General features: G+C 62.6%; 4 protein-coding genes across 11 annotated transcripts; 1 reads left to right on the top strand and 3 right to left on the bottom strand.

Annotated features, from left to right (window-relative positions):
* Positions 1–109: 109 nt before the first annotated feature.
* On the bottom strand, positions 110–3,202 carry GZMM (granzyme M). Of its 4 annotated transcripts, none has more exons than XM_056336924.1 (6): positions 2,905–3,202; positions 2,568–2,727; positions 2,300–2,444; positions 1,712–1,966; positions 1,277–1,400; positions 110–411 (listed from the first exon to the last, which is right to left on the bottom strand). In XM_056336924.1, exons 1-6 carry the CDS (start codon positions 3,200–3,202, stop codon positions 404–406), a joined length of 990 nt encoding a protein of 329 aa, XP_056192899.1. In that variant the 3' UTR covers positions 110–403. The 4 variants fall into 4 exon arrangements, with proteins under 4 accessions (XP_056192899.1, XP_056192897.1, XP_056192896.1 ...); XM_056336922.1 differs by having other exon boundaries at positions 1,277–1,460; positions 2,905–3,079; XM_056336921.1 differs by having other exon boundaries at positions 1,277–1,493; positions 2,905–3,063.
* Positions 3,203–3,220: 18 nt separating this feature from the next.
* C4H19orf25 (chromosome 4 C19orf25 homolog) lies at positions 3,221–5,701 on the bottom strand. 3 transcript variants are annotated; one of them, XM_056336928.1, is made up of 3 exons: positions 5,648–5,701; positions 4,550–4,767; positions 3,221–4,473 (listed from the first exon to the last, which is right to left on the bottom strand). In XM_056336928.1, exons 2-3 carry the CDS (start codon positions 4,740–4,742, stop codon positions 4,292–4,294), a joined length of 375 nt encoding a protein of 124 aa, XP_056192903.1. In that variant the 5' UTR covers positions 4,743–4,767; positions 5,648–5,701; the 3' UTR covers positions 3,221–4,291. The 3 variants fall into 3 exon arrangements, with proteins under 3 accessions (XP_056192903.1, XP_056192902.1, XP_056192904.1); XM_056336927.1 differs by having other exon boundaries at positions 5,584–5,668; XM_056336929.1 differs by having other exon boundaries at positions 4,595–4,767; positions 5,584–5,668.
* Positions 5,702–5,770: 69 nt separating this feature from the next.
* Positions 5,771–10,837, bottom strand: REEP6 (receptor accessory protein 6). Of its 3 annotated transcripts, XR_008821555.1 has the most exons (7): positions 10,668–10,837; positions 7,946–8,039; positions 7,549–7,687; positions 7,065–7,233; positions 6,746–6,813; positions 6,072–6,247; positions 5,771–6,029 (listed from the first exon to the last, which is right to left on the bottom strand). XR_008821555.1 is itself a non-coding variant. In XM_056336925.1 (6 exons), exons 1-6 carry the CDS (start codon positions 10,780–10,782, stop codon positions 6,230–6,232), a joined length of 603 nt encoding a protein of 200 aa, XP_056192900.1. In that variant the 5' UTR covers positions 10,783–10,837; the 3' UTR covers positions 5,771–6,229. The 3 variants fall into 3 exon arrangements, 2 of the variants coding, with proteins under 2 accessions (XP_056192900.1, XP_056192901.1); XM_056336925.1 differs by having other exon boundaries at positions 5,771–6,247; XM_056336926.1 differs by lacking the exon at positions 6,746–6,813 and having other exon boundaries at positions 5,771–6,247; positions 10,668–10,835.
* Positions 10,838–11,084: 247 nt separating this feature from the next.
* PCSK4 (proprotein convertase subtilisin/kexin type 4) lies at positions 11,085–17,502 on the top strand. The gene is made up of 15 exons (XM_056335080.1): positions 11,085–11,273; positions 11,772–11,876; positions 11,970–12,065; positions 12,223–12,351; positions 13,028–13,104; positions 13,215–13,303; positions 13,875–14,047; positions 14,127–14,339; positions 14,590–14,690; positions 15,059–15,162; positions 15,307–15,424; positions 15,621–15,800; positions 16,106–16,230; positions 16,852–16,971; positions 17,057–17,502. Exons 1-15 carry the CDS (start codon positions 11,085–11,087, stop codon positions 17,434–17,436), a joined length of 2,199 nt encoding a protein of 732 aa, XP_056191055.1. The 3' UTR covers positions 17,437–17,502.
* Positions 17,503–19,678: the final 2,176 nt, after the last annotated feature.

Here is a 19,678-nt window from a genome sequence, read left to right as displayed (position 1 = left end):
CTTGGGCAGAGGCTGAACCAGGGCCTAATCCTGCACACCGGGAAGATGCTGCGCCCCGACGCCAGGTCTCCGCCGCATGCTTCAGCTCATTGCAGCACCAACACCCGGCTCTGCCAGCAATCACAGCTCATTTATTAACGGGGGGGGGGAAGGGAACGCACGGCTGGATCCACGCAGGGAGAGGCTTTGTGGGGGGGAGAGCACGTGGCCATGGGGAGACAGGGGTCAGGACTCCCCAGCTGTGCTGCTGGAGGTGCCTAATTAAGGTGCACAGCTGATTGCTAATGGGCAACCTGCAGCCATAGTGCTTGCAGAGGTTCAAGGTGGCATCGGGAGGAGCCAGGCGGCAGGAGTCCCAGCGGGCTCGGGTCAGGGGGGCTGCTCACAGGGTCGTGTCACCAGGCTAGGGCGCTGTGTTGGGAGGGGACGGGGTGCTGAGCCGGCACCAGGGTGCCCAACCCTCAGGGAAGGGTCTGGGGCCCCTCACTCCCATCTGCAGCCCCCTCAGCCTCCCACCCCTGGGGTGGAAGAGCCCCATCCCGGCTCGCAGCCAGGATCCCGGCGTGTCCCCACAGGCCGTGGACACGAGTCCACCCAGGACTGGACTGCGCCCACGAGCACGGGGGCTCCTGGCCCCAAAGCACGGGGGACACCCCCGCTCCTGCTGCCAGCTGGCCCCGGGGCTGGGATGGGGTGTGCAGGAAGGGTCTCAGCCCCAGGGATGGGGCAGGCTGCAGAGGGACCCCCTGGTCCAGGTGCTCCCTGACCCCTTGGGTATCTCCCACCCTACAGCTTGCAATGGGGTGACCTGTGGGCCCCCCACATCCCAGTGCCATGGTGGGGCTGCAGGGACAGACGTGGGGCTATGGAGACATGCGCAGGGGACACAGGGGCACACCCAGGGGGCTGGGGGAGCATAGCGAGGGGCTCTGGGGGGTTGCACCAGAGCCATGGGAGTACGCACGGAGGCCAGGAAGACACTAGAGCTGTGGGGGGACACACACGATGTCCCCAGGGACGTGCACCAGGGTCATGGGGACAAAGTCCCTGGGGGCAGCACGTGTCCCCACTCCTGCGTGCCATGACCATGTGCATGACCAGGAGAGCCAGCAGTGCCCCCCACTCCCGCCCGCCACCACCACCACTCCATGTGTGCCCCCTCCTGCGCGGACAATCCTGCGGGTTTTGCCAGGCCCCCCTCCCCCATTGCTGTATGTATGTACCAAGGATGTTATTTGACTGGGACTCTGGACAGTATTAAGAATTAAAAGCCAACCTGTGTAAATAGGAACGGGTGGTCTGTCTGTCCCATGCGCTGGGGCCTGGGGGGAGCCGCAGCCCCCCCGCAGCATTTTCCGGATCCATTTCTTGTGCTTCACAGCCGAGGTGGCAACCGGTGGCTTGAAAGGGTCGGTGAGGTCCTGGCTGGTGAAGGACAACACACCGGCCACCGCCGCCCGCTTCCCACACACCAAGGGGCCACCAGAGTCACCCTGGGTGGGGGTGACAGTGGGGTGTGGACCCCAGCCAGGGGCCAGGAACCACCCCCACACACCCCCGATGCTTGGTGGCGCATCTTGCCTCTCTGCTCGGGGTGAGCATCCTCCCTGGGGTCCCCCACACCCAAGAACGGTGGCTCAGCGTGGGCAGAGCTTTGCAGCCGGTTGCCCCCCTTGCAAAGCCCTTTGCCCCCCATCCAGCTCCTCCTCACCTTGGAGGGTGCTGAGCCCCGACGGTGCCCCTGGAAACAGATCATGGTGGGGCCGATGCCGCCGTCCCAGAAGCGGCTGTTGTTGCACATCTGCGTGTCCAGCACCGTGACCTCCAGCTCCTGCAGCGTGGGCGAGAGCCCCCGGCGCCCCCGGCGCCCCCAGCCTGCCAAGCTGCAGGCTGCCCCCCCCACCGGCTCCTGGCCCAGCAGCCCGATGACCCGCCGTGTCCTGCTCAGTGCCACCTTCCCCTCCAGCTGCAGACAGGGTGGTGGGCAGCATTAGACCCCCTGCCACGGCTGGGGCTGGCAGGTAGCACCCTGCTGCCGTGGGGGGGTGGCTGAGGGGGAACACCAAACCAGCACAGCACCTGCAGGAGCTGGGGGATGTCACCAAGCTGCGAAAGCGCTTGGAGGTGACAAGAGGAAATGTCACTCAGCAGCTTGGAGGTGACAAGAGGAAATGTCACTCAGCACCGGCATGGCACAGACCCCACCTGCCCCCTCACCGGCTGCCCTCGTGGCACTGCCAAGGGTCTCGCTGCTCCAGCCCCATGGCAAACCCTGCCCTGCGGCCGGTGCAAGCCCCACCTGGAGAAGGAGAAGGTCGTTCTCCATTGTCTGTCGGTCATAGCCAGGGTGGGGACAGGCCATCCGGATGGGGAAGGTCTGCGTGTCAACCCCCAGCTCCTGCAGCCTGTGCAGCCCCACCACCACCGTGCCGCTGGCCCTCATCCTGCCCCACGGTGAAAGCCAGTGTTGGTGGGAGCCCAGTGCCGGCCACAGCCCAGTGCTGGCCGTGTGTACCCCACCGAGACACCCCACCGCACCAGGCAGGATGCGGCCACTCCAGACTCACGGCTGAGGGAAGCAGTGGGCGGCTGTCAGCACCCACCGCTTGTGCAGCAGCGCACCCCCACAGGCATGAACCCCCCCGAACTGGATGGACACCATGTAGGGCCTGGAGTGGGGTCTGGCTTCGTGTCCCCCAATAACCGATGGCTGCAGCCAGCCCTGCGCTGCGGGGGAAAGGACAGCCTGTCCCGGTGTCCAGCTGCCACCCATCGGCTGCCCCATCAAGAGGGAAAGGGCTGGGGGTCCCCAGCACGTCCCAGCCCCCCCAGCAGCCCCATCCCTGTCAGCCAGCAATACCACGACCCTGCCAGTCGCCCCCAACCCACCGCCCCGGTGCTCACCCAGCCCAGCCAAAGAGAGGACCACCAGCAGCAGCAGCAGCCCCCCAGGGCTGCCCCTCACCCCCATCCCTCTGCCGAAGTGACACGATGCTGCTGCACTCCACACCGGCAGCAGAGGAGGCCCCACATCACGTGTGAAAGGGGAGCACGGACCACCCCCAAGCGGGGCAGGAAGGGGAAGAGGCACCCACAGGGTGACGGCTGCAGGGGTGCGAAACCACCTGCAGCAACGCCAGTGCTCCCCGGGGTCTGGCTTCGATTTCAGCCCCCGTGGGGGCGTGCAGACAGCAGGGCGCATCTTCAGTTCTCCCAGAAGGGTTTTAGTGAGATTTGTGACAATCCCCAGCACTGGGGTGACCCATTGCCACCACCTTTATTAGCACTACAGGACAACTCTGCTCCTGCCACCATCACTGCAGGGCCATCGGCCCCCGGGACCCCAAAGAGGCTGCAAAACCACCCCCCAGACCCCAAGGAGGCTGCAATATGGGACGCTGGCCCCTGAACAGGCTGTAAAACCGGGCTGCGGACCCCAGAGAGGCTGCAAAACTGCCCCCCAGCCACCCTGGGTCCCTCAGCTCTTTGCTTTGGGGACTGGGGCTGGCCTGGCCCGGCTGGTGGCCGAGTGGGACGTTCGCAGGCTGTGCACGAGCCTGTCAAAGAAGAACTCGGTCTGGTACTCCAGCTCCAGGAGGTGCTGCAGGAAGCCGGGCACCTGGTCTTTCTTCACGCCCACGTAGACGGGGATCACCTTGGTGCCATGGCAGTGGATGATGTGATACAGGTTCCACTGGGAAACACGATGGCACCACGGGTCGCCCAGTGACTTGGCGGAGAGGAGAAGGATGGCCACTCGGCTGGCCTCGATGACCTTGATAGCAGTCAGGACGACGGATGTCCCGGCTACTTGGTCTTGGTGCTCTGTGTAGCCCCGAAAACCCTCTTTCTTCAAGCGTTCCGAGATGCGGGAGGCGATGTGGTCATCCTCAGGGCAGTACCAGATGGAAAAGTCATAGGTGAAGCTGTGGCGCAAGGGTGCAAAGGACATGCCACCCACGGGGGATCAAGTTCACAGGCAGCAGGGACCAAGGGCGGCAGCCGAGCCTTTCCTCCTGCACCAGGAACGTGCCGCCGTGCCAGCCAGCTCTACCCCGGCCATGGGCAGCAGATCACACCACTCCCCAGGGAAAGGTCAGGCTGCCAAGGTGGCACAGCCCCTCCGACACGCCAGCGAGGTGCCGGCAAGGCGCGGCAACGCCAGATCCTCCCGTAAACCAAACCCTAGTGGCTCTACCCCTGATTCAGGCAGGCAAAACCGCAACTGCTGGAGTCCCGAGGAAACTCCGGCACCTGTGTAGAGGGATCTCGAGCACTAAGGCCGCCGGGCTCAGAAAGCTTTCTGCTTCATTTCCGAAATGCCGCGCTCCAAGGCCATTCCCGCCTGCCGCAGCTCCTCGCACTGCTCCCGCAGCCGCTCCTGGGATTCCTGCAGCCGCTGGTTCATCTCCACGTAGGAACGGCTCTGCCAGTAGAGCTGCTCCCTCTCGTCCACAGCGGGGCTGGGGGAGCCTGGCAGGGGGCAGGGCAGGGGGGGCTCAACCTGGGGCTGGGGGAGCCCCCCACCCACCCTGCCCTCTCAGCTCACCTGGGGGTGGTGGAGACCCCAGCCCACCCTGCTCTCTCTGCTCACCTGGGGAGGGGCCGTGGTCCCGGCAGGGCTCCGTGGGGAGGAGGAAGATGGGGTCGCCTGGGTGGGTGCCCTGCACGTCAGCCAGGATCTGCTCCACGCTGGGGGGCTCAGGGCGGGTGGGCAGCACCCGCTTGGCCTTGGAGCTCATCACGGGGTGGCCTCATGCATGGGGGCTGGGGGGGGCAGGGGATAAGTGGCCTGCGCTGCCCCCACCCCAACCAACAGAGAGACAGACTGACCGACACACCCCCCCTCCCTCATGCTGCCCTTCGGACAGACACACAGACCCCCCTGCCCCCCCCCCAACAGGCAGGCAGATCCCCTGCTGCCCCTTGCCTGTCCCGATCGACCTCCTGCCACCTGCTGCAGGGTGGACAGACCCCCTCCCCACCCGCTAGGACAGACAGACACTGCCCATCCCAGGACAGACTGACCCTCACCCTCCCTGGACAGGTGGAGAGCGACCTCCCATCTCTTGCCCACCCCAGGACAGACAGATAGAGCTCCCCGGGGACAGACAGAGGCCCCCCCGGCCTTGCCCCACTCCCCCCTCAGGACACACAGATGGGGCCTCCCGCCTACCCACCCCAGGACAGACAGACATGCCCCCCCCCAACAAGACAGACCTCTGCCCCTGGGACAGACAGACAGACACCCCCCCGCTTTTGCCCATCCCAGGACAGACAGACCCCCAGCCTCCCCCAGACAGAGGCCCCCACTTGCCTGCCCCAAGACAGACAGACACACACACCTCCAGTATGGAGGGACAGATCACACACACACACCCCGCCCACCCCAGGACAGACAGACAGAGGCCCCCCCCTTGTCCACCCCAGGACAGACAGGAGCCCCCCGCCCCGGCATGGACAGACAGAGCCGCCCCCTCCCTTGCCCCCACCCCCACCCCCCAGGACAGACAGACAGACAGACGGACACCCCCCTTGCACCCCCCAGGACAGACAGACGCCCCCCGGACAGACAGGACCCACCCCAGGATGGGCAGATGCCCCCCCCCCCCCCCGCGACGCTCCCCCGCCACGTCCCCTCGCCCACCGGCCCGCGCCGCGCTTCCGCCACGCCCCCTACGTCACGCCCCCCTACGTCACGCCCACCCCGCCCCCACGGCCCCGCCCTCTCGCTCTTAAAGGCGCCGCCCGCAGGGAGCACACGGAGGCGGGTGGTTTGCGGAGCCCTGGGGGTCTCCGGGGGTTTATTGGGGGCAGCAGCGGTGGGGGCTGGGATCGAGTCAGGGGAAGACGGGCCCGGGCCTGGCCTAATGGGACCTGGAATGTGGGACCTGGGACCTGGAGCCTGGGTCTGGCCCAGTGGGGGCTGGGACCTGGGACCCGGGTCTTGGACTTGGGTCTGGGTCTGGCCCAGTGGGGGTTGGGGTCTGGGACTCGGGACCCGGGTCTGGCTCAGTAGGGGCTGGGACCTGGGTCTCGGGACCTGGGTCTGGCTCAGTGGGGGCTGCGACCTGGGACCCGGGCCTGGCATAGGTGGACTAAGGGCCCAAGGTCTGGCCTAGGCAGACCCAGGCCTGGCCTGGGTGGCTCCAGGCCCAGGCTCGGGGTTGCGGTGCCAGTGCCACTACAGGCCCCTCTCACTTGCTCTTCTCCGCTTCCTGTGCCAGGTTCAGGGCTGCTCTGGAGGCTGCAGGAGACACGGGGACAGTGTTGGAGCCTGCCCCTGGAGCAGTGGCCACCCAGCCAGTGGCCTGGGGATGAGCCCAGCCTGGCCGTGCACCACCATCCCGTTCCCATTCCCTCCCACTCCTGCCCTCCCCAGGCCTGGCAGGCAGCTCCTGCATCCAGCGGGCTTTGGTTGGGAGCCCCAAGTTGGTGCCAGCACTGAGGAACACACAGACATGGCAGGGCCAAGGGACGACACATGGCTTGGGGGTCTGGCTATGGGGGGTGTTTCTGGCTACGGAGAAGCAGGAGGGCAAGCGCCTGCTCTACCAATGCCAAGGGAGGAAGGGGTGGTTGTGCGTGGGCCACATCAGCATTTGCAAGAGCAGGAGAGTGGTTTGGCCAGTGCCGTGGCCATCCACAGGATTCGGCCAAGTGTCAGGTGGTAGCAGCAAGGCAACCAGCGCAGAACGTCCCCTTCCCCCTTCAGCGGCAGCGGGAACCGCGGCTCTTTACATACAGACAAGCTGAGCTGCGGTGCCACCTCGGCCGTCAGCCGGGCTCTGCTGCTGACCAGAGTCTGCAGGACTGGACCGTGAGGCGCAAAGAGAAGAGAGAGAATTATAGAGAGGAGAGCGAGCCCCCAGCCTGGCTCCTGCCACCGCGGCGGGACGGGGCTGCAGCCGTGAGAGCACGGCCCGCGGTCACAGAGGGACAGCTGCTTGCTGGTAATTAAAGTGAGAGTTGCCTGCATCCCAGTGGAGTTGGGCTGTGCTCCAGAGAAGACAGCCTGCCCCGGACACAGGGAAGGACAGCAGGGACTGGGGGGCCCACGTTACCTTCTCGGGTGATGCTGGAAGCTGTGTCCAGGGCTTTAGCGCTGAGGTTGCCCAGCACGTTGTCCACGGTCTGGTGATGCTTGAGGAACCAGGGCCGGATGATGTTCTGGTAGAGCACCTGTGACCCATTCCAGGAGACGGGGGCCATGCACCACACCAGGAACAGGCACTGCAGGGAGGAGAGACACTCCAGAGCTGGAAGATGGTAAGGCAGGGCCCAGGCTGAGCAAAGCAGCCCCCACAAGAGAGAAGAGCTGAGCTGCTCCAGTCCCAGCTTGGCCCAAAGGCAGCAGCTTCCCAAGGCTGGAGCTCGCTGGAGGTACCAGGACCTCAGCTGATGTGGGAAGCTCCACACTGGACTGTGGCCCCACCGTGGCCACAACCACCGCCCTGATAACAGGGCAGAGCCCATCACACTTGGTTCCTCCAAGTTCAGCCACCAGGTGAAAGGACTGGCCCCAGCAGCCCCTGGCAAAGCTGTTACCTTTCCAGCGTAGTAGAAGGGGAACCAGTAGAGGAAGGTGTCAGAGAAGAACTCTGCTACGCTGAAGATGCCGTACACCACCCAGTATGTCAGCCACGTGGTGTCATCCTCCTTGCTGGAGCTCTCGATGGCTTTGATGCTGCAGCAGGAGAGTGAGAAGGGCACTGCTGCTGCAGTCCTGCTGCCAGGGTGGGCACCTCCTTCCCCAGTCCTCCAAACCCTGGAACAAACCTGCCTACCGGGTGCTGCTGCTCCCAAGCTGGGTCCCAGCATTTTCAGGAAGGTCCTAAGAGCTTCCCAACTGTAACTCCCTGTTTACCAAGGAGACCCTCAGCTAAGGCCAGGGAATGCTCTCCAGATGCTGCAAGGGAGGCTGAGCTGGGACACTGGTACTTACGAGACGTATGCGGGGTAGACGAAGCCAATGAGGTTGCAGAGCAGTGAGGCGCCATAGCCAAACACGAGGTACAGCCCCAGGAATGCCACAGAACCTGCCAGGGGGGACAGAAAGGACCGTCACATGCCTGCTGACATAGATGGTGAGGAGAGACCCCGGCTCAGTCTGCTGAGCAGCTTTCTCATCGCAGTAGTGAGAAAAGGCACATGCTAGGACCCTCTAGTTGGGAATAACAGCCACCATCAGTTAATCCCAGTATGACCCTCTGCACACCAGACCACGGAGTTGCTCAACATGCCATCTGCGCAGCCATGTGGCAGAGTCTGTCGTGGAGTGCAGGTGCTTGCTCATTCCCAAGGGAGCTGCAACCTCCTCCTGTCACCGTTTGTCCCCTCCCTGGCCTGGAAGGGACTTTACTACAATAAACTTGCAAAGCTTTTGACCCGTCGCCAGCCTGGACCTGGGCCAAGGTTGTGGAGATGTCAGAAGCAGAGACTTTTAACACACACCTGTGGTCCAAAGTCAAAGCACCGAGCTTCTCTGTGTGCAGGGCTTGGATCCGCTTGGCATTTTGGTAACGACTGTTCAAGGAAAAGCCTTGCCACCAGAGCCAAGGGCCTGGGGGCAGCTCCCTTCTGCTCCCTAGACACAGCTCCTGCACGTGCTTGTGCTGAGCAGCCGCTGTTCATTAAGAATTCAGCCCCTTGAGAACCAGCAATCCAATCCCACTGCCTTGTTATTAAATTAAATCATTAAAATTAAATGTAAGCCAAGACTTTGGTCATTTGGAGCCTGCCCAGCCCTCAGACAGAGGCCGGATCAGTGGAGCTGGGAGAGCCGGTGGATGTGGGAAGCCAGGGCAAGGAGCCCTTGCTGCCAAAACCGTGGCCACAGGGAAGAGCTCTTGCTCAGGTGTGGGCTCAGGGGGCCCGGAGATGCCAGCCCCCCACAGCTCCCTCCCAACCTGCTGACACACAGACCCTGATGGGGGCAGGAAAGCAGCTTGGGGGGACATGCAGAGCCGGAGTCAAGGGTATTTACAGTCACAGGCCAGCAGCATCTCCCCCACGCTCCGTAAAAACTCCTCCGCCTGCGCAAGCTCTGTGCCCTGCAGCGGGCAGGAAAGCCAGGACTTAACTCGTCTGTGCCAGTGAATTAGAGAAAAGCCCTTGCTTGGGCTCAGGGAATGGATTATCCCCGCTCTGCTCACTGCAGCATTTCTGCACCTTGCTCTGCCCGCCCCCCCCCGGGCACCAACGGGGCTTCGGGTCTTTCCCAGGAGACAGGCAGGAGCAACACGGCTTTGGAGCAATTACAAATCTCCCTTCAAGGAAAACTCCGAGGCAGGTTCAGGCAGCGCTGGGTTTTATTTCCCCCCAGAGCCTTAGGAAGGATTTCACGGGCTAAGTTTAGCCCCCAGAGAAATTTATGTAACAGCAAAAAACCAAGTGAAAGGTTTTGCTTACAAAGAGCTGCTGAGGGGGGTGGCCGGAGCCATCCCACCATGCCTGTCCCAGCAAGGAGGGCAAGCAGACAGCGTGAGGGCCGGCCCCGTGCCTTGGGAAGGAGACACCATCCTCCGGGATGATTTTTTACTCCACCAAAGCCACTGCACGGCTGACCTGGCTGTGCTGCCCAGAGGCCAGGCAAGATGGGCTCCAAACCACAGCCCAGGGGTTGTTCCTGGCTCCGGGGATGCAGAACCGACCCTGCTGGCTTCAAACACAAATCAGGAATTACTCCAGAGCCAGAGGAGGGACAAATCCAGTATTTTTAGTTTAGCAGCAGCTTCTCCTTTCCAGGACAGGGACCGAGAACTCAGGATCATTGCTCTTCAGTGGAAACGGTGCCTCTGTTCCTCCCCTACCCCCAAAAACTCATCAGACCCGAGCACCACCGAAGCCCCCAGACCCTTTTGCTCAGAAGCCGCCCAGCTGCCACACACCACGTCCACACCCAACCTGCTGGCAGTGGCAGGTGCCCGTTCATGGAGCCCTTTTCCCTCTGAGTGGGAAAATGAGCCCCACAGCAGGTAAAGGACCAGGAAATTGCACCGGAAGGTGAAAGGCTGAGGAAGGGGGAAACCAGGAAAGGTTTCATATAAAATAGCAAATTGGAGAATGCGGAGGGGTGTGAATTGGCAGAGAGCAGGACGGGGCCGAGGGTCAGAGCGCGGAGGGGGGTCACGTCATGCTGGGAGGACGCTCCTCCAGGAGATGCCAGCTGGTTTCCCAGGAATGAGCAAACAGGATCGGGTTAACAGCCGGGCCTCTGCCCTCCCGCCGGGCAGGGAGGACAGGGACACTGGGACAGGAGCTCCTGTCCCCAACTGGACAGACCTGCCATGATTTGGGGACTGACCCGACAGACCCCCCTCCGTCAGGGCCAGGCTTCTGCAGGGTCTTGAGGGCCTGGCTGACACCTCAGACATGCAGACCCCACGGGTTTTGGGGTGTGCTTCCCCCTTGGGTCAGTGTGCGGGATTTCACGCCTGCCGAAGGTGAGGACAGGCGGTGCTGCTCCCCTCCCCGGCCCTCATCCCGGCCCTGCTCCGCCAGTGTGCCCAAATGGGGGTCTTGCCCGTGCCCCCTGCCCCCCACAGCCCAGAGGGGCTGCCAGGACACCCCAGGATAGAGGAGAGACCCTCGGAGACCCCCCCAAATGGGAGGGGCGGGAAGGGAGGACCGGGGTGATGGGGGGGACCCGGGGGTGCCGGTCGCACCTGTGGCCAGGTAGAGCCGCTGGACGCCGGTGCGGGCCTCCAGGCGGCCCAGCAGGTCGCCAAGTGGCCCGGGGCGATCGAGGAGGCGCTGCAGGCGCTGCAGCACCGTGCCCATGGCTGCGGCGGCCGCCCCGCTGCCACGGCGCCGGGCCACGGAGGGGCGGGGCCGGGCCACGGGGGGGTGGGGCCACGGAGGGGCGGGGACCGGTTAGAGAGGGACACGGCTAGAGCGGGGAGGGGCGGAGCCAGAGAGGGGGTGGGCGGGGACAGAGCTGAATAGGGCGAGACCAGAGCGCGGATGGACGGGGCCAAAGCCGGGAGGGGGCGCGGCCAGGTCTGGAAGGGGGCGGAGCCAGGCAGCGACTGGCGGGGCGGTGCCGTCGCCATGGCAACACCCGCTCAATGCCCGTGGCCCGGATGGCGGCGTGGTCGAGACCGGCGCTGGGGCTGGTACTGGTGGTACTGGTGATGATGGTGGTCACCGCCGCCCTGCCAGGCCCCACCAAGCCCCACATCTACCTGAGCAGCTGGGCTGTGCGGGTGGCGGCGGGGCCGCGGAAGGCCAGGGACCTGGCCCGCCGGCTTGGCCTTCTCTGCCTGGGCCAGGTGCGGCCTGGTGGGTGGGTGCAGGCCAGACAGCTGCCGCGGTTAGGGGGACAGGGCACACCTGTCGTTGGGCTAGGTGATCTCCAGAGGTCCCTTCCAACCTTGGCCATAGTGTGGTGTGTCCGCCTTCACTCATCCTCTGCTTGTCCCCTCCGCTCATCCCCACCACATGTCCCAGAGCTGGTTTAATTTTAAAATAGGGCATTGAATTATTCCCTCTAATGGTTTTAAACCATTGGATGCAGATAAAAGCATGAGCTTGGCATTGCTAAGCACCTCTGCGTGTGCATGGGTGAGCAAGGAAACCCAAAGGGCACCCCCAAACCTCCCTTGGGAGCCTGCCACATCTCCGAGTGATGCTCTGCTTGTCCTGCCATGTACAACTGACATCCAATGTGTCTGTCTGGTCTCTACAGGCCACACAGAGCTGGCACACGCTCCCACAGCCCGGCTGCTTGTCTAGAAACATTCTCTTACAACAGCTCTTTGCACCGGCAGGTGATGGAGGGAGAGCCTTATTATCATTTCAAACACCGCGGCACCAGGCAGAGAGCCTTAAGCAGACACTGGGGCTGGAATATGCGTCTGACAAAAGAGCCAAAGGTAGGGAGGAGACAGCTGCAGGGACTGAGGCTGCTGCCTGCCATGCTGGGCAGGCTCTGTCTGACACCACCACCGCTGCTGCTTCCTACCCAGGTCCTCTGGTTTGAGCAGCAAACTGTGAAGAGGCGCACAAAGAGAAGCATCAGCGTGGTGCCAACAGATCCTTTGTTCCATCAACAGTGGTACATGGTGAGATTTTACCGCTTTCTCTTCTAATCCTCAAGCAAATCACCTCACCGACACGTAAACAGTACTAATGCTGCCAGTGATGAGGCAGCAGAAGAGTCCCTGAAGGTCACCCGCAGCCTGCTGCCCAGGGGCTGATTAAATGTAATCTGTTTTCCAGAACAATGACATCGATCCTGATCTAAACATCCTCAGTGCTTGGAGCAAAGGGTACACCGGGCTGGGGGTTGTGCTGACCATCCTGGACGATGGGATTGAGAAGGATCACCCGGACCTGTCTGCCAACTATGTAATTACAAGGGGCTGAGCAGCATGGGCTGCATGAACCGGCTCCTTCAGGGTGTGTTGTCTCCTGGGGAGGGTGGGAGCTGGTGCCTTCATCCCACCCATGGGACTCTGCCTCTCTGTGGCTGGATCAAAAGGTTTGGTGTCTCCCGCAGTGTTCTCACATCAAGGAAACGTTACAACTTGTACATGCTCAAATCTCCAAAATAGATGTAATTACAGCAAGCTGCAAAGCCAGTAAAGCTAGTAAATCCTCACGTGCTCTGAGAGCTAAGAGGAAAGGATAGGTACATCTTAGTTGTTTATAACAGCATGGTTTCAGTGATTTGTAGTTCCTCTCTCTTCACCGCGTGGCTGGCAAGGCTCACCCTCAGGTGACTCACCATGCTGGGCTTTCTCACTGGACACAAGCCTGGCCACAATGAAGCAGTACAATGATGTGCAAAGTTACGCTCCTTGAGCAAAACCCCGTTTCCAACAACTCCAGGCTGACCTGGGGCAGCTGCTGGGTGCAAAGGGGCCTCCCTTGCCCTCTCCAGGCTGGGCAGGCAGCGAGCTTGTGGGCAGGCAGGGTGATCCACACTGCCAGACACCAGGTGAGGTGCCAGGTGCCTATGCTGAGCAGTCACAGCCTGTGTTGAAAGGCAGTTTGCTCATGCTGGTGCCTCTTTTTGTAATAGGACCCCCTGGCAAGTTATGACTTCAATAACAACGACCCCGATCCCCAGCCCAGGTACACCACCATGGACGAGAACTGGTAAGTTTTTCCTAGCACCCTGTACTGGGTGCTTTATCTCTCTGGGGGATGAGGCTGTCCCAGGCCCCTTCACCCTTCACAGAGGCTGGCTCACAGGCTATGTCCTTCAGGCATGGGACACGCTGTGCAGGAGAAGTGGCGGCTGTTGCCAACAACCAAATCTGCGGAGCAGGTGTTGCATACAACGCCAAAGTTGGAGGTGAGCCATTGCTCCAGTGTGCTGGCAGGAGGAAAGTTGCAAAACAGCTTCAGCATGCTGCGGGGGGGGACGCGTGGCCCCAGGCGGGGCTGCTCTGGGGGGAACCAGGGGCTTGCAGGGAAGCAGAGGGTGTTGCAGTGTTACCACACATCTGGCCATGGTGCAGGGCTCAGCCCTCCTCGGGGGTTTAATGCCCACCATAACACCAGGCTCCCACAGGCAGCACCAGCACCATGCAGGCTCAGGCTCCCCTGCAGAAGCGAGTGTGGCAAATGGGGTTAAAAGCTGAGAGAACTCACCGGCTTAATTGCAAAGGGCTTAAGGAGGAGCTTTGGAAACCACCACATGGCAGCAGCTGTACAGACCTGTGGGAGCCTGATCTCCTTAGGGCAGCGTCATGTGAAAGGGGCTCAAGGCAACTGGGGGGGTGAAGCAGGGGCCAGCAAGAAGGTCCTCAGCACTTACAGTGGTCCTGCATGTGCGAAGCTCCCATCTACCCGGAGTGAGCCAGCATGGCATCCCAAGTGCTGCCGCCTCTTGGACACTGCTGCTCCTTGTCCTGGCCCTGCAGGTGTGCGGATGCTGGATGGTCTCATCACGGACATGGTGGAGGCTCAGTCCCTCAGCCTGCATCCCCAGCACATCCATATCTACAGTGCCAGCTGGGGCCCCATGGATGATGGGAAGACTGTGGACGGGCCAGGTGTGCTGGCTGCGAAGGCCTTCTACAGAGGGGTCAAAAAAGTAAGCTTGGTGCTGGCCTCGGGGACCCCACTGGTGCAAGGACTCCCTGCCCACCCTCCCTCTGCCTCCTCCCTGCCAGGGACGGGGTGGTCTTGGCTCCATCTTCATCTGGGCCTCTGGCAACGGTGGGATCAACTACGACAACTGCAACTGCGATGGCTACGCCAACAGCATCTACACCTTGTCCGTGGGCAGTGTTCTGGCAGGCGGCCAGAGGCCCTGGTACAGCGAGGGCTGCGCTGCCATCCTCACCACCACCTACAGCAGCAGGACCACGAGCGAGGTGCAGATTGTGAGTGCCATGGCAGCTCTGCCGGAGCAGTGACCCTTGGGCAGACACCACTTCCCAGCACAGAGCGGGGTCATCCGAGCCTTCCTTACCTGGGGAGGGAGAGGGGGGCTTTGGTAAAGTGTCTGTGTTAGACTTCAAAAAGCATGAGGGGACCCGGAGGGAGCATTTACTGAAGTTACCCAACTCCAGCCGGTCCTGCCCTCCGCTCCAGCAGCAGGCAATCGTGCCAAGACCCCCCTCTCACCCTCAGGTGACCACCGACCTGCACCACCGCTGCACCAACAAGCACACGGGCACCTCCGCCTCGGCTCCACTGGCCGCAGGAGTGATCGCCCTCGCACTGGAGGCCAAGTAGGTGACATTGTGGCAGCAGGACAGTCCCCGGGGGGAAACCTGGGGCCTCACCAAAACCCTGCAGGAACAAGGAAGGGGGACTTTGCTAGCAGGGAGGTTAGGGGGTGCAGAGCTGAGGTCTACCCGGGCTCTGGTGGGGCGGCATCTTCTCCCAAGACAATGTGGCAGAGTGGCCAAAGGCAGAAGGAGAGTTGTCCTCTGGAGGTCTCTGTTGCTCCCATTTCAGCAGCACAGGAGGTTGTGAGGGGACCAGCTCGGACTCAGACAGCTAACTCACCCATGTCAGAAGTTAAAAGAGCCAAATCTTACCCTCAAAAGCTAACCCAAAGCAGAGACCTCTGTCCCCAAGTCCTCCTTGCTTCCAGCCCAGCACTGACCTGGCGTGACCTGCAGCATCTCGTCGTCAGGACCTCCAAGCCCACTCACCTGCAGGCAGAAGACTGGGCTGTGAATGGGGCTGGACGCAAGGGTGAGCTGGGGACTCAGCCGCTGCCTGCGGGGAGCCGTGCTGCCCCTCAAACTCCTGCCAACCAACCTGGGGCAGGAGCCCCCGCTGTGGTCTCAGCGCGGGGGGGGCTCACGTGTCCTCTCTTGGGGGGCATCTGCTTTTCAGTGAGCCACTACTACGGCTACGGGCTCCTGGATGCTGGTCTGCTGGTGGAGATGGCCAAGGCATGGACAGGAACTCAGCCTCAGCAGAAGTGTTCGGTCAAGGCGCTTCATGCCCCTCAGTAAGGGACAAGACCCCCTGGGTCTGACCTCACACAGGGACTTGCTTGCAGCAAAGTCACGCTGTGCCCGTTGCAGGAACAGGCTGCACAGCTCCTGCTGTAGCCACAGGGCTGTGCTTAGAGGTTGTGGTGGAGGGCAGGACGCCCACGGAGCGGGAAGAGACGCCCTTACCTCTCTCTGTCTTGTACTCGACAGGACCATTGGCTCCAAGCTCACCGTCTCTACAGATGTCTCCTTCTGCTCTGGGAGGACCAAGTGCATCCGCTCGCTGGAGCACGTCCAGGTCCAGCTCTGTCTGAGCTACAGCCGCAGAGGGGACCTGGTGATCGCTCTGACCAGCCCGATGGGGACTACGTCCACGCTGGTGACCGTGCGGTAAGGGGGCTCTGCGGGCCCACGGGGAGCATGTTGCAGTGAGCCTTACCAGCTGCTGGGGGGCACAGGAGGCTCCCCATCTCACAGCCTCTCCCGGGGCCAGGAGACTTCCTGACAGTGAGGTGGCTGCTTCTGGCCCCCGCAGGCAACAGGCTCACTGTGCCCAAAACTCCTCTGTGGCCCCTGCCATGTCTTTGTGATGCCTGCTCATACCAAGATCAGGGTGACTCTAGGGTCCCCTGGAGCCGCATCCCACCCCTCCAGCCCCTGAGGCTGTCACTGAGCTCTCCTCCCCTCTCCTCCAGCCCATATGACACCAGCCAGCAGGGCTACAAGGACTGGACCTTCATGTCCACCCACTTCTGGGACGAGAACCCCAATGGGACCTGGGTGCTCCAGCTAGAGAACAAGGGCGATGCCTATAACACAGGTGGGTGTGGGGGTTGCTGAGGGAGTGAACCCCTTTTACTGGGGTCATAGAATCACAGCGTGGTCAGGGTTGGAAGGGGCCTCTGAAGATCATCTAGTCCAACCCCCTGCTCAGGCAGGGTCTCCTAGAGAAAGTTGCACAGAGTTGTATCCAGGTGGGTTTTGAATGAGGAGATGCCACAGCCTCTCTGGGCAGCCTGTTCCAGTCACCCTTAGAAAAAAAAAGGTTTTCCTCATAAGAAGTTCCATCTGACTGTGTTGGAGTCTGTGCCTGTTGCCCCTTGTCCTGTTGCTGAGCTCCACTGTAAAGAGCCTGGCCCCACCTTCTTGACACCTGCCCTTAAGTTACCCGGTACCCAGTTGTTCTTTGTTCTTCCTTCCCCCACACTGATAATCAACTTGTTGGCTTGTCCTCATCCTGCTCCTCCCGGGCATGCCAGCCCTCTTTTTCTGCCCAACCATGGTTGCTTGGTTTGAGGGTCTCTCGGGCCAGCACATGGGCATGGCATGTTCTCCCACACACAGCCCCAAAGCTTCCAGCCCCCCAGCTTGCACATCCCAGGCGCTGGAGGGTGGGAATGTGGCTGCCACCAGCACCAAGTGTTGTCCCTCCTGCCCCCAGGTCTGCTGACCAGCTTCATCCTGCACCTCCACGGCACAGACGAGGACATGGTGGCCAGGCGCTTTGCAGCCTCTGCTGTGGACAAATGCATCAGGCGGGACGCGCAGGGAGCCTGCGAGGGTGAGCAAGTCTTCAGGCAGGAGGGGACAGTCCTCTCTGCCCTGGATGGCCCCGCAGCCTGGCTCACACCACCATCCCTCCACAGAGTGCAACGGCTCTTCGTACGCCTACCAGCGCTCCTGCCTGCCCTACTGCCCTCCACGCTCCTACAGCCGTACCTGGAGAGCCAGTGCCACAGCCATGGCCCGCGTCTGTGCCAGCTGCCACCCCTCCTGCTACACGTGCCAGGGCGCTTCGGCCAACAACTGCACAGCCTGTCCCTCCTCCTGCACCTTCGACGAGCTCACCCACTCCTGCTCCCCTCCGCAGGGCTTCCCCTCCGAGGAGCGGCTGCAGGGTGGCCGTCTCCCTGTCTTCATCTGTGGCAGCCTGATCCTCTCAGCCGGCCTTTATGTCACATATCGTGTGGCCTTTTGCTGTGTGAAAGGTAGCGCCTGCTGTCCCCGGGTTGGAAGGTCAGTGTGACACCAGCCTGGGGTGCAGGGACACAGGCTGCTGGATCCCAGCTTGGGACAGAGCTGCCCTCCCCTGACTTTCAAAATAAACTGGTTGTTGCCTCTCCAAAGGGTGACTTCCCTTCCCAGCAGCGCCCAGGCCAATCCCACCCCGTGTCCAGCTCTGTGCAGCAGCAGAGATGGGGAGATGGCTTCCCTGCCTTGCCCCCCCGCCCCAGCCCCCAGGGATCCAAGCCGTGCAGGGGGCCCAGCCTGGCACACTGCTGCAGGGCAGCTATTCCCAGAAGGGCCGGGCTGCGTGGCTGGCAGCCCTGTGTCCTTGGTGAGGCACAGGGGGCCGTGGGGAGGAGGAGATGTGACTTCTCTCCAAACAGCTGCGCCCGAGCAACACAGCCAGCCCCTCCAGCGCCAGCCATCACCCCACGCAGCCTCTGGCAGAGGGCTCGCAAGCACTGCCTGGGGAGAACAGCCTGGACACGCACCGCTGCTGCACGGCATGCTCCCCGGTTCTTGTCAACCAGCAGCCTTTAGCCCTTAAAAAAGGGGTCCCAGGGTTGCTGCATCCCAGGGCTGCCCTACTGTCCCCCTCACCCGCAGCGAGTGGGGACAAATGCCCTCAGCCCTCACCGTCCCATTAGGGCTGGCAGCAGCTGCGCCCCGGCACGCAGCACGGCACCAGGCAGGGCTGGGACGGGCATGGGGAGAGCTGCCAGCTGGGGCCCTCCCAAGGGACATCGGCACCAGGCCAGGCTCAGCCTCCCAGCCGCAGCACCCCGGCTGTCCAAGGACACGGCCGCAGCGTGGCAGGGTGGGGGCAGTTTGTCCTGTCCCCCCCATGCCGGCTGTGCCATCCCCGAGTGTGGGGTGCTTGCACAGCTGAGGGAGTAACAGGATGAGAGCGAGACCTTTGTCTGAGTGTGCAATCACCACAAAAAAACCCTTGGCCAGACCTCACAGAGCACAGGCAGGGGCGCCACGATGAAGCTTTTCCTCAAAAGGCAGCTGAGAGCAAGGGGCTCTCCCCGGTGGGACCCCCAGCCCTGGCCCAGCTGGGACCCAGGCCAAGGGAGAGCCCTGGGGGCAACAGCTTTGCCAAAACACCATCCAGCCCCGTGCTGCAGGATGGGTAGAGCCTGGATGTACCAGGCACATGTCCCACGGCAGCACCAGCCCCACCGCGGTATCTCCTCCATCCCACTCCTCTGCCAGGGCTGGCCCAGTCCTCAGCGGGCAGCCTGCGGTGCTGGAACCCGATTGTGGTGCACAGAGGGAGACGGGGATAGGGGAGGGTTGTGCCTGGAGGGGGGACAAGGGCAGCTCAGCCCACCCTGCCCTCCTCAGCCCTCAGCAGCCAGCTGAGCTGTCCCAGCAGCAGGGAGAGGTGCGGCAGTTCCTCGTCCCGTGGGTCCCACCACCACCTCGGCACCAGGAGCCTGTTGGCAGCCTGGGGAGAGTGAACACTGGCCATGGAGGAGCCATGGCAGCTGCGGTGCTGCCGGGGGGACAGTGCACACAACCCCCCCACCATGAGAGCCAGCACTGCCAGTACCTGGGCAGGGAAGCCCTGGCGGTGCAGGGCCACCGTCTTGGCCAGGTCCCTGCCCAGGTGAGTCAGGTCCCTCCAGCAGCAGCCCCAGGCACAGAGGTGGTCCCAGTGGGACCAGTCCCTGCCACCCTGGAGGTCCCCAGCTGGGCTTCACCAAGGCCATCACCAGATCGGCTTCTTCTTGGGGTCCAGCACATCCAGGACCTTCTCGGCACAGTCCTGCTTTGTGGTTGTGAAGATGAAGATCTGGGGGAAGGGGCAGAGGTCCCTGCACAGGCTGCCCGAGTGCCCCCGTCACCCCGATGCAGCGGCACCCCACCAGCTCCCCATGGACCCCGGGGAAATGTGGGGGCTCTGGGTACCTCGTAGGGCTTGGAAAGGCTCCCCAAGAACGGCTGCACATGGGGATGCGGCTTCACATGGACCTAGAAGGAAACAGCATCTGCAGGAAGCCCCAGAAAAAACACCAGCAACCACGTCCTGACACCAAGGTGATGGCCAAGAGCAGGACCAGCACCCCGAGTAGGATCCCAGGCGTCCCTCAGCCACCCTCTCCCCTGGATTTCAGGCAGTGGGCCCCCTTCCCCTCAGCTTACAAGGAGAGGACAGCGGCACAGAGGCCGTGTGGACAACGCAGCTCTTCATTGCCATCCAGCGGCCCCAAGCCACAGCCCTCCATGCCAGACCCCCCCCCATCCCCACTGGA

Source organism: Falco biarmicus, chromosome 4 (genome assembly GCF_023638135.1).
Source record: "Falco biarmicus isolate bFalBia1 chromosome 4, bFalBia1.pri, whole genome shotgun sequence".
NCBI classification, from domain to species: Eukaryota; Metazoa; Chordata; class Aves; order Falconiformes; family Falconidae; genus Falco; species Falco biarmicus.
Note: the sequence above shows the minus strand (reverse complement) of the source record. Positions and strands in the feature narration are given on the sequence as shown.

Coding starts and splice junctions, on each gene's coding strand:
- GZMM (XM_056336924.1), bottom strand. CDS start 3,202: ATGCGCCCTGCTGTCTGCACGCCCCCACGGGGGCTGAAATCGAAGCCA. Junction 2,728..2,904: donor CCTCTCTTTGGCTGGGCTGG/GTGAGCACCGGG, acceptor TTTCCCCCGCAG/CGCAGGGCTGGCTGCAGCCA. Junction 2,445..2,567: donor GCCCACTGCTTCCCTCAGCC/GTGAGTCTGGAG, acceptor ACCGTGGGGCAG/GATGAGGGCCAGCGGCACGG.
- C4H19orf25 (XM_056336928.1), bottom strand. CDS start 4,742: ATGAGCTCCAAGGCCAAGCGGGTGCTGCCCACCCGCCCTGAGCCCCCC. Junction 4,474..4,549: donor GGGGTCTCCACCACCCCCAG/GTGAGCTGAGAG, acceptor GCCCCCTGCCAG/GCTCCCCCAGCCCCGCTGTG.
- REEP6 (XM_056336925.1), bottom strand. CDS start 10,782: ATGGGCACGGTGCTGCAGCGCCTGCAGCGCCTCCTCGATCGCCCCGGG. Junction 7,688..7,945: donor GTCTACCCCGCATACGTCTC/GTAAGTACCAGT, acceptor CTCCTGCTGCAG/CATCAAAGCCATCGAGAGCT. Junction 7,234..7,548: donor CCTTCTACTACGCTGGAAAG/GTAACAGCTTTG, acceptor TCCTCCCTGCAG/TGCCTGTTCCTGGTGTGGTG.
- PCSK4 (XM_056335080.1), top strand. CDS start 11,085: ATGGCGGCGTGGTCGAGACCGGCGCTGGGGCTGGTACTGGTGGTACTG. Junction 15,801..16,105: donor TCCACGCTGGTGACCGTGCG/GTAAGGGGGCTC, acceptor CCTCTCCTCCAG/CCCATATGACACCAGCCAGC. Junction 16,231..16,851: donor GGGCGATGCCTATAACACAG/GTGGGTGTGGGG, acceptor TCCTGCCCCCAG/GTCTGCTGACCAGCTTCATC.